General features: G+C 42.4%; 1 protein-coding gene across 7 annotated transcripts in view; it reads left to right on the forward strand.

Moving 5' to 3' along the window:
* Positions 1-14,342, forward strand: part of PHF8 (PHD finger protein 8) — a 110,208-nt gene extending 95,866 nt beyond the window's left edge. For 4 of the 7 annotated variants that reach the window (XM_077888857.1, XM_077888855.1, XM_077888860.1 and 1 more), the window contains 5 exons: positions 6,212-6,321; positions 9,414-9,437; positions 10,387-10,723; positions 11,705-11,789; positions 12,781-14,342. In XM_077888857.1, coding sequence (XP_077744983.1) covers positions 6,212-6,321; positions 9,414-9,437; positions 10,387-10,723; positions 11,705-11,789; positions 12,781-12,871 — 647 coding nt within the window. In that variant the 3' untranslated portion in view covers positions 12,872-14,342. Of the gene's footprint in view, positions 1-6,211; positions 6,322-9,413; positions 9,438-10,386; positions 10,724-11,704 lie in introns of all 7 variants that reach the window. The other 3 variants (XM_077888856.1, XM_077888861.1, XM_077888859.1) reach the window with 2 other exon arrangements.
* Positions 14,343-16,583: the final 2,241 nt, after the last annotated feature.

Here is a 16,583-nt window from a genome sequence, read left to right on the forward strand (position 1 = left end):
TTTTCCTTCCATATCTATTTTTTGGAACAGCTTCAGAAGAATAGGTATTCATTCTTCTTTAAATGTTTGGTAAAATTCCCCTAGGAAGCCATCCATCCCTGGGAGATTTTGATTACTGATTCGATTTCTTTACTGATTATGGGTCTGTCAGATTTTCTGTTTCTTCATGTTTCAGTTTTGGTCATTTATATGTGTCTAGGAATATAACTATTTCTTCCATATTGCCCAATTTGTTGGCATATAATTGCTCATAATATTCTCTTATAATTGTATTTCTGTGATATTGGTTGTGATCTTTCCTTTTTTATTCATGATTTTATTTACTTGGGTTCTTTCTCTTATCTTTTGGATAAGTCTGGCTAGGGGGTTATCAATTTTGTTAATTCTGTCAAAGAACCAGCTCCTAGTTTTGTTGATCTGTTCTACTGTTTTATTTGTATGTTACTAATTTCTGTTCTAATCTTAACTACTTCCCTTCTGCTGATTTTGGTCTTTATTTGCTGTTCTTTTTCTAGCTCCTTTAGGTGTAAAGTTAGGTTATATATTTGAGACTTTTCTTGCTTCTTGAGGAAAGCCTGTGTTGCTATATACTTCCCTCTTATGACTGTCTTTGCTGTAACCCAAAGGTTTTGGATTGTCATATTTTCATTTCCATTTGCTTCCATGTATTTTTTATTTATTCTTTAATTTCCTGGTTAACCCATACATTCTTTAGTAGAATGTTCTTTAACTTCCATGTGTTTGTGGTCTTTCCAAATTTTTTCTTGTGGTTAACTTAAGTTTTGTAGCATTGTGGTCTCAAAATATGCATGGTATGATCTTAGTCTTTTTGTACTGATTGAGGGCTGATTTTGTGACCCAGTATGTGATCTATTCTGGAGAATGTTCCATGTGCAGTTGAAAAGAATGCGTATTCTGCTGCTTTAGGATGCAATACTCTGAATATGTCTGTTAAGTCCATCTGGGGGGCACCTGGATGGCTCAAGCATCTGCCTTTGGCTCGAGTCATGATCCCAGGGTCCTAAGATCAAGTCCAACATTAGGCTCCCTACAGGGAACCTGCTTCTCCCTCTACCTATGTCTCTGCCTCTCTTTGTGTGTCTCTCGTGAATAAATAAATAAAATCTTTAAAAAAAGTCCATCTAGTTCAGCCTGTCTCTCAAAGTCATTGTTTCCTTGTTGATCGTCTGCTTAGATGATCTGTCCATTGCTGTGAGTGGGCTGTTAAGAGTCCCCTGATGTTATTATATTATCAATGAATTTCCTTAATTTTATTATTAATTCATTTATATATTTGGCTGCTCCCAAGTTAGGGTCATAAATATAATTGTTAGATCTTCTTGTTGGATAGACCTCCTTATTATGATATAGTGTCCTTCTACATCTCTTACTACAGTCTTTCCTAAAATCTAGTTTTTCGTGATGCCTGGGTGGCTCATTGGTTGAGCGTCTGCCTTTGGCTCAGGGCATGATCTCGGAGTCCTGGGATCGAGTCCCACATCGGGCTTCCTGCATGGAGCCTGCTTCTCCCTTTGCCTGTGTCTCTGCCTCTCTCTCTGTCTTTCATGAATGAATAAATAAATAAATCTTAAAAAAAACATTTAAAATCTAGTTTTTTCTGGGGGTCCCTGGGTAACTTAGTCGGTTGAGCATCTGACTCTTGATTTTAGGCTTGTGTCATGATCGAGCCCCATGTTGGGCTCCATGCTGGGTGTGGAGCCTGCTTAGGATTCTCTCTCTCCTTCTGCCCCTCTTTTCCCCTCCCCCAAAAAATCTAGTTTGTCTGGTATAAGTATGGCTATTCCAGCTTTCTTTTGATATCCATTAGCGTTATAGATGGTTCTCCATCCCCACACTTTCAATCTGGAGGTGTCTTTGGGTCTAAAATGAGTCTCTTGTAAGCGTCATATCGATGGGTCTTGTTTTTTTTTAATCTATTCTGATACCCCCTGTCTTTTTTTTCCCCCTGTCTTTTGATTGGAGCATTGAGTCCTTGTACATTCAGAGTAATTATTGATAGATATGAATTTAGTGCCGTTGTATTACCTGTAAAGTCACTGTTTCTGTAGATTGTCTCTGTTCCTTTTCTAGTTGCTGTTGCTTTTGGTCTTTCCTGCTCAAAGAGTTCCCTTTAATATTTCTTGCAGAACTGGTTTAGTGTTCATGAACTCCTTTAGTTTTTGCTTGTCTTGGAAGCTCTTTATTTCTCCTTCTATTCTGAATGACTCCCTTGCTGGATCAAGTATTCTTGGCTGCATATTTTTCTCATTTAGCACTTTGAATACATCATGCCCCTTCTTTCTGGCCTGTCAGGTCTCTGTGGACAGGTCAGCTGCTAACCTTATGTGTCTACCCTTGTAAGTTAAGGACCTTTTGCCCCTTACTTTGTATTTTGTAAGTTTCACTATACTATGCCATGGCGTTGACCTGTTTTTGTTATTTTGAGGGGAGTTCTCTGTGCCTCTTGCTCTCAAGTCCTTGTTTCCTTCACCAGATTAGGGAAGTTCTCAGCTCTAATTTGTTCAAATAAACTCTCTGCCCCTTTTTCCCATTCTTGTTGGCTTCAGATCATTTTTAAACATAAAATATCACCTTTAAAGAAATGACTTTAACCTTCTGAATTGCTTATTTTAGAATCTGCATACTGCTTATACAGAAAGTTTTTAATAATAACAACAACAACAACAGCAGCAGCAATAGCTAACCAAGGATTCCTTGGTTATCCTCAAATCTAGGTCAGTACCACTTCTTTTTTTCTGTGACATTGACTTTTTTTGTTAATGAAAAATAGAATAGTACAGTAAATTCCCATACATCTACCATTAAGAATCTAGTCATCAAATCTTGCCATGTTTGATTTATCTGTTTTCTTTTTTTTTTTCAAAATTGCGCTTTGAAGCAAATGCTAGATATTGTGTCATTCCCTATCCTCAATGTACTTTACTATACATCTCTAAAATGAAGATATTTTCTTTTTTTAAGATTTTATTTATTTATTCATGAGAGACAGAGAGAGAGAAAGGCAGAGACACAGGCAGAGGGAGAAGCAGGCTCCATGCAGGGAGCCCGATGTGGGACTCGATCCTGAGACTCCAGGATCACGCCCTGGGCTGAAGGCAGGTGCTAAACTGCTGAGCTACCCAGGGATCCCCGACATTTTCTCATATAACCACAATCCTGTTATCATACATAACAAAATTAATAATTTGATAATTCCTATATATTATCTAGGTCCATAATAAAGTTTCCTCAAGTGTCTAACCTAAAAGGTATTTTTACAGTGGATTTGTTTAAATCAGGATCTAACAGTTTGCATAGCATTTGGCACAAATGCCTTTTGATTCTTTTTTAATCTAGACCATTCCCCCTTTTTTGTTTTGTGCTATTTATTTGTTTTAAAAACTGGCATAATTGTCCTGTGACACATCCTACCTTCTAGATTTGTTTGTTTCCTTGTGATACTGTCTTTTTAATGAAACCAAGCCAGTTATTTTGTAGAATGCCTGATTGTTTTCTTGTGGTGTCATTTAACTCGTTCTCTTATCTCTGTGCTTCCTAAAAACTGGAAGTAACATGAGATACTTACTTGGTTTTAGATATTTGGTAAAACTACTTCCAAGGTATGCTGTGAATTCATATTGCATTGCATCAGGAGGCACATGAAGTCAGCTTTCTCTCTATTAGTAACAGTCAGGTTAATACTTAGTTAAGGAGGTGATATGATCTCAGCATTGTGAAGTTAGTTTTTTCCTTGTGAGACTAGCGAGTAATATGTGAGTTTAATACTTTGGTACTGTGTCAATATGCAGGTCCCTGGAATCAGTTATTTTTTTAGGGCTTGCAAACCTGTGATTTTCCAATTTTGTCATTCCTTCTACATTTATTAGGAGGCATAATTCTGTAAAGAATGGCCTTCCTTCATCATCTGGGGCTCTTTGTTTTTTTTTTTTTTTGTTTTTTTTTTTGTTTTTTTTTTTTTTTGCTTCTTTATCATTCTGACAATCGGTCTTTTATTTTTTTTTAATTAATTTATTTATTTATTTTTATTGGTGTTCAATTTACTAACATACAGAATAACCCCCAGTGCCCGTCACCCATTCACTCCCACCCCCCGCCCTCCTCCCCTTCTACCACCCCTAGTTCGTTTCCCAGAGTTAGCAGTCTTTACGTTCTGTCTCCCTTTCTGATATTTCCCACACATTTCTTCTCCCTTCCCTTATTTTCCCTTTCACTATTATTTATATTCCCCAAATGAATGAGAACATATAATGTTTGTCCTTCTCCGACTGACTTACTTCACTCAGCATAATACCCTCCAGTTCCATCCACGTTGAAGCAAATGGTGGGTATTTGTCATTTCTAATAGCTGAGTAATATTCCATTGTATACATAAACCACATCTTCTTTATCCATTCATCTTTCGTTGGACACCGAGGCTCCTTCCACAGTTTGGCTATCGTGGCCATTGCTGCTAGAAACATCGGGGTGCAGGTGTCCCGGCGTTTCATTGCATTTGTATCTTTGGGGTAAATCCCCAACAGTGCAATTGCTGGGTCGTAGGGCAGGTATATTTTTAACTCTTTGAGGAACCTCCACACAGTTTTCCAGAGTGGCTGCACCAGTTCACATTCCCACCAACAGTGTAAGAGGGTTCCCTTTTCTCCGCATCCTCTCCAACATTTGTTGTTTCCTGCCTTGTTAATTTTCCCCATTCTCACTGGTGTGAGGTGGTATCTCATTGTAGTTTTGATTTGTATTTCCCTGATGGCAAGTGATGCGGAGCATTTTCTCATATGCATGTTGGCCATGTCTATGTCTTCCTCTGTGAGATTTCTGTTCATGTCTTTTGCCCATTTCATGATTGGATTGTTTGTTTCTTTGGTGTTGAGTTTAATAAGTTCTTTATAGATCTTGGAAACTAGCCCTTTATCTGATATGTCATTTGCAAATATCTTCTCCCATTCTGTAGGTTGTCTTTGAGTTTTGTTGACTGTATCCTTTGCTGTGCAAAAGCTTCTTATCTTGATGAAGTCCCAATAGTTCATTTTTGCTTTTGTTTCTTTTGCCTTCGTGGATGTATCTTGCAAGAAGTTACTATGGCCGAGTTCAAAAAGGGTGTTGCCTGTGTTCTTCTCTAGGATTTTGATGGAATCTTGTCTCACATTTAGATCTTTCATCCATTTTGAGTTTATCTTTGTGTATGGTGAAAGAGAGTGGTCTAGTTTCATTCTTCTGCATGTGGATGTCCAATTTTCCCAGCACCATTTATTGAAGAGACTGTCTTTCTTCCAATGGATAGTCTTTCCTCCTTTATCGAATATTAGTTGCCCATAAAGTTCAGGGTCCACTTCTGGATTCTCTATTCTGTTCCACTGATCTATGTGTCTGTTTTTGTGCCAGTACCACACTGTCTTGATGACCACAGCTTTGTAGTACAACCTGAAATCTGGCATTGTGATGTGGGGCTCTTTGATTATCCTGAAATACACTTCCTATGTCAAATGTGTGATAAATAATTTTTTTAAATAACTGTTTTTTGATTCAAGGTTATTAGGGCACTATAAAAGGGTCATACAAGAAGATACTCTTCTTCAGGAGCTCATAGCCTGTTTGGTTGGCAGAATAACACACAGCACATCAAAGTTAGAGGATGAGACAGGATGGTATGTGCTACATATTAAGTGACTGTTACATATCATAAGTTCAGGAGAGGGAGAGGTCAATGTGAGCCAGAGAGGTCCTAGAGGATTTGTATAGAAGGTTGATTTTAGCTTACCTTGAAGGATGGGCAGGTTTTGAAGAGGTGGACAAAGGAAAGAGGATACTCTAGGCAGCGTGGACATTTGAGGATGAAGGCATGGGGTGAGAGGATGCACGGCACATATTCTGGAGGTATAATTAGGAATCCGTTCTGTCTAGAGAACCTAAGAACATAGGTGTGGAAATAAGGTTGAGGAGGTAGGGAGGCAAGGAGCAGAACGTGGTCAACCTTAAATGCCAGTTCAAGAAAGTTAACTTTTATCCTATGATCATTGTGTGCTTTGCATACTTTGAGCATTTGTGAATTAGCTTCTTACCTGATGGGAAATAAAATCTGACTTTGTAAAAAGCTAGAATCTGGAAAACCGATGAGACCACCTTTGAGGGAGGTTCAGAGGTAGGGAATATGCTTGACATTCAGATAAATGTTCTCATCCTGTTTCCTCTGCAGCCCGTGTGACCCCAACTCTACCAAAGCAGGACCGTCCTGTGCGTGAGGGGACCCGGGTAGCTTCCATTGAGACAGGCTTGGCCGCAGCAGCTGCAAAGCTAGCCCAGCAGGTAGGTGCTGACAGCCAGTCAGTGGCCCTGCTACTGATTCCAGTTTGCCTTAGAGACCTAAAACTCAGAACTTCAGGCTGATAGGATCCCACTGTTGTTTCATTGAGGAGTTGGTAGCCTTTGATCTTTATCCTTGGCATTAGTCCTAGCCTCCTATATCTTTCACAGCCCAATGCAGTGACAGGCTACTTCCATAGTTCACAAAGTTAACATGACTTAGAATGAAAGAAAATAGGGGGCCAGAGAAAAGCCCTTATCGTTTGCCTTTCTAGGTGTGTAAAAACCTATTAGATGGAAAGGACCAGGGCTGTCCTTGAATGAGAGCATTTGCCTTCAGATGAAGCCCCAAGGAGGTTACCAGCTGAGTATACTCAAGTTCTTAGCCACCCAACCAGTACTGGAATTTGATTTTTGGGGAGAGGCTTTTCTGGTCCTCTAGACCAAATATTATTGTCTTAATATTCACCCCCTACTTCCCAAGAAAACATCAACCACTAGTTTTCATCCTAAAGGGTCTCTTCAAATCAAATTGAATGAATGAATCAAATTGACCTCCTAACAGGTTACAGTTTAAAAAGGTCTTTAATGTGTAGACTGTGCTCATCAACCCTGGGAGAAGTTGGAGTTGAATTTTCTGGTTATCTCCTTATCAACATCTCCTTGGCTCCTAATGTGTCATCCTGTTGCTTAGAGCATTTATTGAGCATCTCCTTTACGTTTTGTGCTTCCATGTACAGTGTCTCATATAATCTGCCCAGTAGCCGTATTCAATAGGTGATATTTTCATCATTTTGCAGGTAAAGAAAATGAGGCTCTCTTTAAGGGACTAGTCCAGGATATGGAGGAGACAAGATTCAAACTCATATCCTCTAACTTCAGATTTCATGTTACTTGCTATTTCAATAAAATAGTTAAATGTTTATATAACTTAATAATTATATCCTATTTAAATAAAACAGAATAGGATGATGTTTTTAATAAATGCTGTTATACAGAGCTCTAAAGGTACTTAGAAATGTCTCAGAGGCTGTTGAGAGCCAGCAGAGAGCAAGCAGTCCAGGCAGGCCACTTTGATCACAAATTCTCTGTTATGTACATCCTAGTGCCATATAAGATGTAATTTAGAAATAAAAGGGAGGGGGGCTTTTAAATAAACAGATAATTGAAGGTGTGAAAACTACTTTGGGTGCCTTCTAAGGAGCTCACTTCGGTTTGCTCAAAGAATTGAGCAATTTGAAATTTGGGAGGGGTTTTGCAGGCTAAGCTTTTAGAAGGAAACAGGGAGGCATTCCAGGAGAAGGGAAATCCTTGGCAAAGCACACAAGGTCCTCTTAATTTGACCTCTGCTCACTTCTCCCCAGCCTCCCCACAGCCCTGCATGCACATGTTTTGCACCAGCCATACTGTTGTACCACGGTGTTTGTCGTTCACTTAGTGTATATCCCATTGCCTCATGCCCCTGTGCCTTTGCAAGATTGTTTCCTCTGCCCACTAGGGATCCTCCCTTTTAGATGCCTTTTAGATGCACTCCTTCATACCACCTACCACCAATTTATTTCAGGAACCTTCTGTGCCTCTCTGGTATTCTCTCCTAGTACTTAGAGTATGCCTTTCTGTATCCCTTTTTAAACTGTGAGTGCCTCAAGGGTGGGGATATATGTAATTTAACTTGATATCCCCACTAGACTAAACATGTGTTTTAGTCTTTATTGGGCCTGTGAACGAATGAATGCATGAATGAATGATCCGGTCCCTCTGGATTAGAGGCTTCAGGTTGGGCAAGGGGGTAAGATAAATTCAGATTAAAAAAGGGATTGTAAAAAAAAAAAAAAAAAAGGGATTGTAGAGCCAGCCTGCCTGAGTTTGAATCCTCACTCTACCACTTCAGCATGTTACTTGACTTCTCTGTGCCTCAGTTTCCTCATAAACTTTGAGGAGTAGATGAGATAATGTGTGGCAAAGCTCCGAAAATGGCACTTGCCACATAGTAAATACTATAGACATGTTAGTTTTCCGGGGTTATCATTGTGAGTTGGGAAAGTATGAATGATAAGACCATGGAGGACCATGAATGTCAGACTACTAACAGGTTTTTGAGCAAGGAAATGTGCAAGGTGTAAGCTGTCCTGTCCTCAGACAGCCTAATGTTCAGTGAGGGAATCTGGATGAAGTATACAAGGAGATGACAACAAAGATAGAAAAATGTAGGCTAAAAAAATTTTTTTAAAGAAAAATGTAGGCTATGTCACCTAGGTGTGAATGGTTAATTTCTGGATTCAGATGAGAGAAATGGGGGCAGAAATGTTTCTGGTATAGGTGGAACAGCAGTAAGGTTGAAAAAAGATTCTAAAGCTAGATGGCTTAGGTCTGGATCCCAACTTGGTCACATCATGATCCTATACCCTTGAGAAAATGCTTTAATCTCTCTCTGCCACAATTTCCTCTCCTAAAAATGGGATTTTAACTCTTTCTTCTCATACTTCTTGAGTATTAAATGAGTTAAATTATAGAACAGTACCTAGCATGTATTACTAATATTATTATTCTTGTCCCCCAGAAATTCCTATGGTAGCCACAGCCTGTCAGATCTTCCGAAGGCAGGAATAGGCCTGTGTTGCCAAGGCAAAGAAATGTAATCACTGAGTTGGTTTGTGTGGCTGTGTAGCATTTCAGAAGGTGAAGTCGTTCACATGCTCTCAGACTACCTTTCCAGGTTCTCAGGGCTCCAGATGCCCACTATATAGGTACCCGCTACGCAGTGGATAGCAGATCCATAGAACAATGGATGGGTGAAATCCAAGATATTGGGTGAATTGACATAACTCCTTATTCCTCCTTCCCATCCAGAATTGTGCTTTTAAGACCCACTGACCTGGAGGATTGTCAAGTCCTCCATTAAAAGAAAAGACCAGCAAAAAAAAAAAAAAAAAGAAAAGAAAAGACCAGCAAGAGGAGGAAAACCATTGTAAAAGTAATGAAGATAGAGTAATAGTTTACTACTTGTTGAGTACCTACTATGTGCTATGTGTTTTTATATCATTTTATTCTTCCTGACAACCCTGAAAAACAGATTTATTTTGCCCATTTTACAGATGAGGCGATTGAGATTCACAAAGGTTAGTAACTTGACTGAAGTCATCCCACCCAGGGAGCACAAACCTAGATTTGAACCCAAGTTTTTCTTTAATTCCAAAGTTACTGCTCTTTCACTCCCAGAGGACCCTCTTTGAGAAGTGTGCAGGGTGGGTATTCAGATAGGCCTGGCTAAATCCTGGACCCAACAACTCTTCACCTGTGAGGCTTTGGGCTCAACTTACTTAATATCCCTGCACCTCAGCTTTCTTATCTATAAACTAAGGGATTTTCCTTCTCGTGGCTACTCTGAGGAATTAATGAAGTAAAGTATACAGTTGACCCTTGTACAACATGGGTTTGAACTACACAGGTCCACTTGTACATAGATTTTATTACAGTAGTACTGTAAATGCATTTTCTCTTCCTTATGATTTTCTTGATAATTTATTTTCTCTGCCTTTATTGTAAGAAGACAGATAACATAACAAAATATATGTTAATCTACTGTTTATGTTATTAGTAAGGCTTCCAATCGATAGTAGGCTATTAGGAATTAAGTTTTGGGGATGTCAGAAGTTATATGTGGGATTTTTGCCCACATGGGGGGCAGTCAGTACCCCTAATCTCTACATTTTTCAAGGGTCAACTGTATAAAGGGCTTTAGCTGCTAGCATAAATTTAGCTATTCTTATTAGAAGTATCCATGGTCCACCTCATAAATGACAGTGCTAGGACCAAAACTCAAGTCTCTGAATTCATTTTCCTTTCAGTACCACTGTACTGATTAGTGGCAGTGATAACTTAAGGATGGATGGTCCCAAAGAGTTGATCTCAGGTGTTAGGCCTGTGTTGTGTGTACATACGTCCAGGCTAGACTTGGGGTGGGGGTGGGTTGCAGGACCACATTGACCAGTGTCTAGTTTCCTTTCTGGGCAATTCTTTTCTTTCCTCCAGTCCTGAATTTCCCCTCCCACTCGGCTTATATTTCAGGAGCTACAGAAGGCCCAAAAGAAGAAATATATTAAGAAGAAGCCTTTGTTGAAGGAGGTAGAACAGCCTCGCCCTCAGGAGTCCAACCTCATTGTGGCAGTACCAGCTCCATCTCTGGCCACTACACCCCAGCTTCTCACCTCCACCTCCCCGCCGCCTCCTCCTGAGCCTAAACAAGAGGCCCTCTCAGGAAGTCTTGCTGACCATGAATATACTGCTCGTCCCAATGCCTTTGGTATGGCCCAGGCAAACCGCAGCACCACACCCATGGCCCCTGGCGTCTTCTTGACCCAGCGGCGCCCTTCAGTTGGCTCCCAGAGCAATCAAGCAGGACAAGGTACGACTGCCACATGGTTGCAAAACTGAGAAGGAGCTTAGGGTCACCAGCTCCAAATCCTGAGCACTCTGGTAGATGAGAATACTTAGGAGGGACACAGACAGCTAACCTAAGGTGCTTGGATTTGAACTCTTAGGCCATGAAGAGACATTAACTGTGTTACACAGAGGTGTTTCAGATGTGGGTTTAGAAAGAACCTTCTGGTGACCAGAGTAGAGGGTGGACTGCAGGTGGGAAGTCTAGAGAGGGGACATCTGCATAGGTTCAGGTGAAGAGAGACTGGGGCTATAGCAGAAATGGAGAGGAAGGAGGGGATAAATTGATAAAATATGGAGGAGGTCACATGGGTCATGAGAGATGATCTGATGTGGGGAGAGAGAGGAAGAGGCGATGGGAGGGGTGTCCAAGCCCTCCTTTTCTTCACTTTGGCCTTCAAATCCCAGTCCCTAGAGTGTGCCACTCGAGGGTGGTGAGGTCAGTGTGGCATCAGGTGATGAGGATGGGGGTTTCTTTTCTCTTTTTCTCTTTATCTTTTCTTTCTTTTTTGACGATGAAAATTTCTAATGAAACAAGGCCCTGAGGATGGCACCTTCATGGACATTGAGCTATAATCACTAACCAGGCACTTGTGTAGTCCCAGTAATCAAGATAAGAGGACAAGGAGGCATAACCACAGCCCTGTAGAATTTAGGAAGGAAAATGATTGGGACCAAAGAAATCAGTGAGGGAAAGGAACCAGACAGACTAACCAGGGATTCGGTAACTGCTGCAGGAGGTCATAGAAGGAAGAGCAAAGACATGTGGTGTTGGATGGAAATAGTTAAGGAGGATTTCTTGCCCAAGGTGTGCCTGGAGGCAGCATAAGGATGGGGAGACTGTGGGCAGAGGAACAGAGGAATTGGGTAGACTGAAGATAGTTGATGCTGGAGTTGCTGCTGAAGCCCATGCCATAGCCTTTACTTACCTCTCTTTTCCCCACAGGAAAGCGTCCTAAAAAGGGCCTGGCCACAGCAAAGCAGAGACTTGGCCGTATCCTGAAAATCCACAGAAATGGCAAACTACTTCTGTGAGCCCCCTAGTGTCCTGCCCCTCACCCCTTCACCCCCTCACCCCCATTGCCTTCTCCATAGTCAACTCTCTGGGGCACTCCTGAATCCTGTCTGCCCCGGACAAGGTGCTGAGGCGCATTGTCCTGCTTTCTTGGAACTGACCAAAGGCATGGACTCCCCTATGGGCCCCTTCACCAATTCCCCTAACTCCCTTCCCTACTTCCACTAGAGAATCCTGCCTTCCTTTTCCATACCTCTGAGTAGCAGGTGAATGGGAGAGCTTTCTGGCTGACTAGAACCCTCTTTTCTGCTGCTCCAACCCATTTTCTTGTTACCAGCCTCATCCGCCCTTTACTCTCATCCCCACTTAGAACTGGAAGGCAGGTTGAGGGGAGGCATAAAGTGAGCCTTGGCCTCTTGCTATTTCCCAGGTCATGAAGTGGGAGGCCCAGTGCTCAACACTTCCCACAGCTCCAGCCCTGTTTTCCAGAAGCCTGCCCACCTCTGCCCATATTTCCTTCCCCTCCCCAACCCAGCGGACATGTCCCATTCCAGACTTGTTCCTGGGAGAAGGGTCTAGCCCTGCTCCCTTTTGCCAAATGCTTGATGAAAATAAAGAGGAGGGCCCAGAGTCTCTCTACTGCCCCACCATGGGCCATTTTCAGAGGTGGACTAGAAAAGTTATGGGCTGACTTCACTCATCTTTGAGAAGAAGAGAAATTTCTGTCACTTCTTAAGGTGGAGAGAGGACCAACACCTAAGCCTTTAACCATGGCTTTGTAGCCCACTGGAGGAAGCTACTTTTGGGTGGCTACAGATGAGGTCCCCTGTCCCCGGGTGAGCTTCAGGTATTTTCCTAGATTTTGAGGTCCTGCAGAACATTATCCACGTGGCTATATCTGGGCCCCAGGAGGTGAAAAACCATCTCCCAAAAGTCTGAAAGTTCCTACCACTGAAGCAGATAACCCTGGCCCTGCGTACAGCCTGCTCTCTTTACCTGTACCACAGAGCACAGCCTGGACCTTCTGGAGAGGATGTGACAGGACAGCTCACCCCTGGGTTCTCCATCAGGAGCCTCTCTGCTTCTTTCCCCACCTAAGGTCTTGGTCTGAAGAAGACCTCAAAACACACATCTTCATGTATGGGCCTTTATACTCCCAGACATCAGGTCACAGCTCCAGCAGAGTGCAGATGGGTTACTCAGGAACCTGAGCCTGGAAGAAGAGATGCCCATCTGTAAAGGAGCAGATCATCTGATCCTCCACTCCCCATCTTCCCCTTGTGGGTGTCTTTATCATTCAGACAGTGCCCAACCCCTCTCCCTCCTCCTCCCCGGCCACCTCCCTCCACCACTGCCTGTCTTGCCTCCCTGGCAACCTGGTCTGGATGGAGAATACCCCACTCCCTCCATTTTGGTACTGCCCAAGTGGAGTGCATCCTTGCCCTCTACTCCCCACTCTGACCTCACCCCAGTTTGCCCAGTGCTTCTGGGGAACTTAACAGCTACCATGCAGGCCACAGGAGTATGTGGTTTCCCTTGTCATCTTTGTGTCTCCAGTTTGTCTTTTCTCTATAGCCCCACATCTACTCTCCTTATTTGGAATCAGGGGTCCCTTAAACCCATCTGCTTTTTTTTTTATTTTGGGGACCCCATGGGCCATGCAGCCCTCCATCTAGTCACACCAAAGGCAAATAGCCTGGCTACCTCCCCCCCAGCACGTGAGGTCCCCACATCCCTCTCCTGTTTCCACCCAGCTTTGCTTTCTTGGGGTTTTCAAGGCAGCAGAGGGTAGTGAGGGGAGGGAAGTGGGGGCAGCCTGTGTCCCTGTATATGCAACTGCCTGATTGGGCCCTGACTGCTGTAACCAAGACCAGGACCCCAGCCCTTCTGCCCATTAACAGCACCCACCCCCCCCCAACTTGATCTTTCAAAGGCAGCTAATTGCTAGCAAATCCCCCTGGTTCCAGGCCTCTTTCCCCTCTGTTTCTTTGTTAGAAGTTTCTGTGGAGCTAAAACCCAACCTCCATTTGACTGGGTTTCTGTTTAGTTTAGTTGGGCTCTCAGAGACTCCTGTTTGTTGTTTTGTGTTTTAAATGAAAAGCAAGTTTACCCTCAGAGTTATGCTTTTCCAAAGAGGCTAGTATGCTTTTTTTTTTTAATGTTTCAGGTTCTAAGTGAAGTGAGTTGGAGAGGGATTGGGAGTGGTAGTAACTAAGGTGTAGAACATGGTGAGAGTTCCCTCTGGTCTCCAATCCCCAGCACAGAGCTGGTGGTTGGATAGGGGGTAGGGAGAGAGGATTTCTATTCACCTTTAATATATTTTTACAAAAAGCAAACAATTTAAAAACAAGCCCACCGCTTCTGTACATGTCTAAATATATTTTTAGAAGTGGGTAGGATTGTGAATTTCTGATGCAGGGCCTTTTTATAAACAGGTTAGAATAGCATCATACAGACTTCTCTGTTGTTTTTTCCCCCTGTTTTTTTCTTATGTTGTGTTACTAATGTAATTTATATTTTTTTTAGATCCTCCCTTTCCTATAGAGATAAAAGTGATTTATCTTGGCAATTGCTTTGCTTGGAATTCTTTTTTTGGTGGTGGTGGTGGTGGTGAGGGTGGTAGAGGGTGGTGGTGGGATGGGCCCAGGAGTGCCACCTTCTCTTTACATTCTCTCTGTCTCTTCCTTTCATGAACTCAGCACAGCCTTACACCCAAGTTAGGGAAGGGACAGAATCCTAGCCTTCATGAGAGACATAGTTGACACACCAGAAACAATCAGAAGTACAGTGAGCAGAAAAGAAAGGGGGTAACAATTCAAAGTGGCCTGACAAGTTTGTTGAGAAGGCTTTCCATATCTTCCATGGGCTATTTTTAGTGGTTATACTTGTATCCTCTTTGAATGTTGGGTTTCTGGGTTTGGTTTTTCTTACCTTTCTTTTTATCTGACATGCTCCTCCAGGCCAAAATTGATTACTGTGCTTAGGTCGAGTACAAGGGATAGAACATAATTATTAGAGCTAACATGTCATGCTCATCATTTTCTCGTGCTAGATACTACTCTTAGTGTTCTGTGTATATCGATTCATTTCATCCTCACTGACATCCTCATCCTGCTGATAAGAAAACAGAGGCAAAGAAACCTTGCAACATCAAACATCTTACGTTGTGGGGCCAGCCTGGTTCCAGAGTCTGTGTTCTTATCACTGTACACACCTGTTGCTGATAACCACTACTATTTATTAAGTGCCTTTTCTCTGCCAGCTGGGGGGCTAGGGGTTTTACTAGGATATTTCATTTAATTCTCACTGACAATCTTGGGAGATAGTTCTTAGTCCTGTTTTACAGTGAAGTTGGCCAATAGTCTTCCACAGCCAGCAGAATCTGCTGCGTGACTCCAAAACTAATGCTCTTTCCCCTCACCATCTTAGAAAATCTTTTGCAGATCCATGACCCAACAGATGTTTATTGAGCACCTGTTGTGTACAAAATATGTAGCATTGGGAACTATGTCCGAGGAGAGCCCATTGAGATAATGTCAGGAGCCTCAGTTCCAAATCCACTACCACCCTGACTCTTTGTGACCCAGGACAGACAGCTTACTGTCTTAAAGTCGCTGTATAAGGAGTTTGGACCCAATAAGGATTTCTTCATCCTAGAGATTCTACTAGTGTGGGTCTGGGATGCCTCTCTGGGTTTGGAACCTCCTGGCTGAATGGCTTCCTCCAGCTCTTCCAATCTGAATCTTGGTATTAGGATCTAGAGAGAAAAGGTCCTTCTCTGGGGCATGGAGAACTGTGTCTTCTGGTAGAAATGCAACAGGAAAGGGGCAGGATTTCAGGGCCTTTGCAGGAATGGTGAACTGGGTTCTCCTTGTCATCAACTCCCAACCCACCCTCCCCAGGGAGGGGCCCAAAGCACTGTCACCAGCCAGGAATTAAAGGATAAGCTCGAGTCTTCATCATCTTATTTCTCACCCAGGCAGGAGGTGCCAGCAGATAAGAGGCTTTTGTCTAAAAATTAGGAAAATAAGAGCAACCAACTTTAGTCTTTCCTGTTCCAATATGTAGTGGAAAAAATACACAGGACTTGTCACTAAAGCCTGCCTTCTCAATGACCAAGTAATTTGGGAACTATTGCTCATCTAGATCTCAGTTTCTACATTGCCCAGATGGAATTAATTCAATTATGAAGCCTTCTAGTAGCATGGTCACCTCCAAACTTTCTGGATGCTGTTGATTCCCAAACCGAATCTTCCTAGACCTGACCTGTCCTGAGTACAGATCCCCAATTCTGCTAGTTCATGTTGTATTCCCTGCCTTAAGTACACAGGCCCTTCCCTTTCCATCAAGACCCTGTTCATGCCAAGTTGATTGAAATGAAACTTGCCCTCCACTAAACTGAGTGGAACAGAAGACCACCATATGGCACAGTGTTCTGATAGAGATGAGCACAGGATGCTAGTCAGGGAATCTGTCCTGATGAAAAAAGCAAGGAGTTTAGGAAGCAGATAAGTCTTCCTGTCAGGAGTGATGCCTGAGCTGAAGGATTTGAAGTAATTAGCCAGTCAGTGGAGAACAGTGGAAAGAGTAGTCTAAGCCAAGATAATAGCATGAATAAAAACAAGTGGGAGGGGGCACCCATGCACATGTAGAGGACAAGCAATTTAATATAACTGCAGCTGGGACTTTCACCTGGGTGATCATATGCAGAATCTCCAAGAGGGAATAGGAAGTTGGAGAAGACATGATCAAAGTTGATTAGTTTTTAGGCGTAATATTTACTTTTAAACCTCATATATATAATTGGAGG

This window comes from Canis aureus, chromosome X (genome assembly GCF_053574225.1).
Source record: "Canis aureus isolate CA01 chromosome X, VMU_Caureus_v.1.0, whole genome shotgun sequence".
NCBI classification, from domain to species: domain Eukaryota; kingdom Metazoa; phylum Chordata; class Mammalia; order Carnivora; family Canidae; genus Canis; species Canis aureus.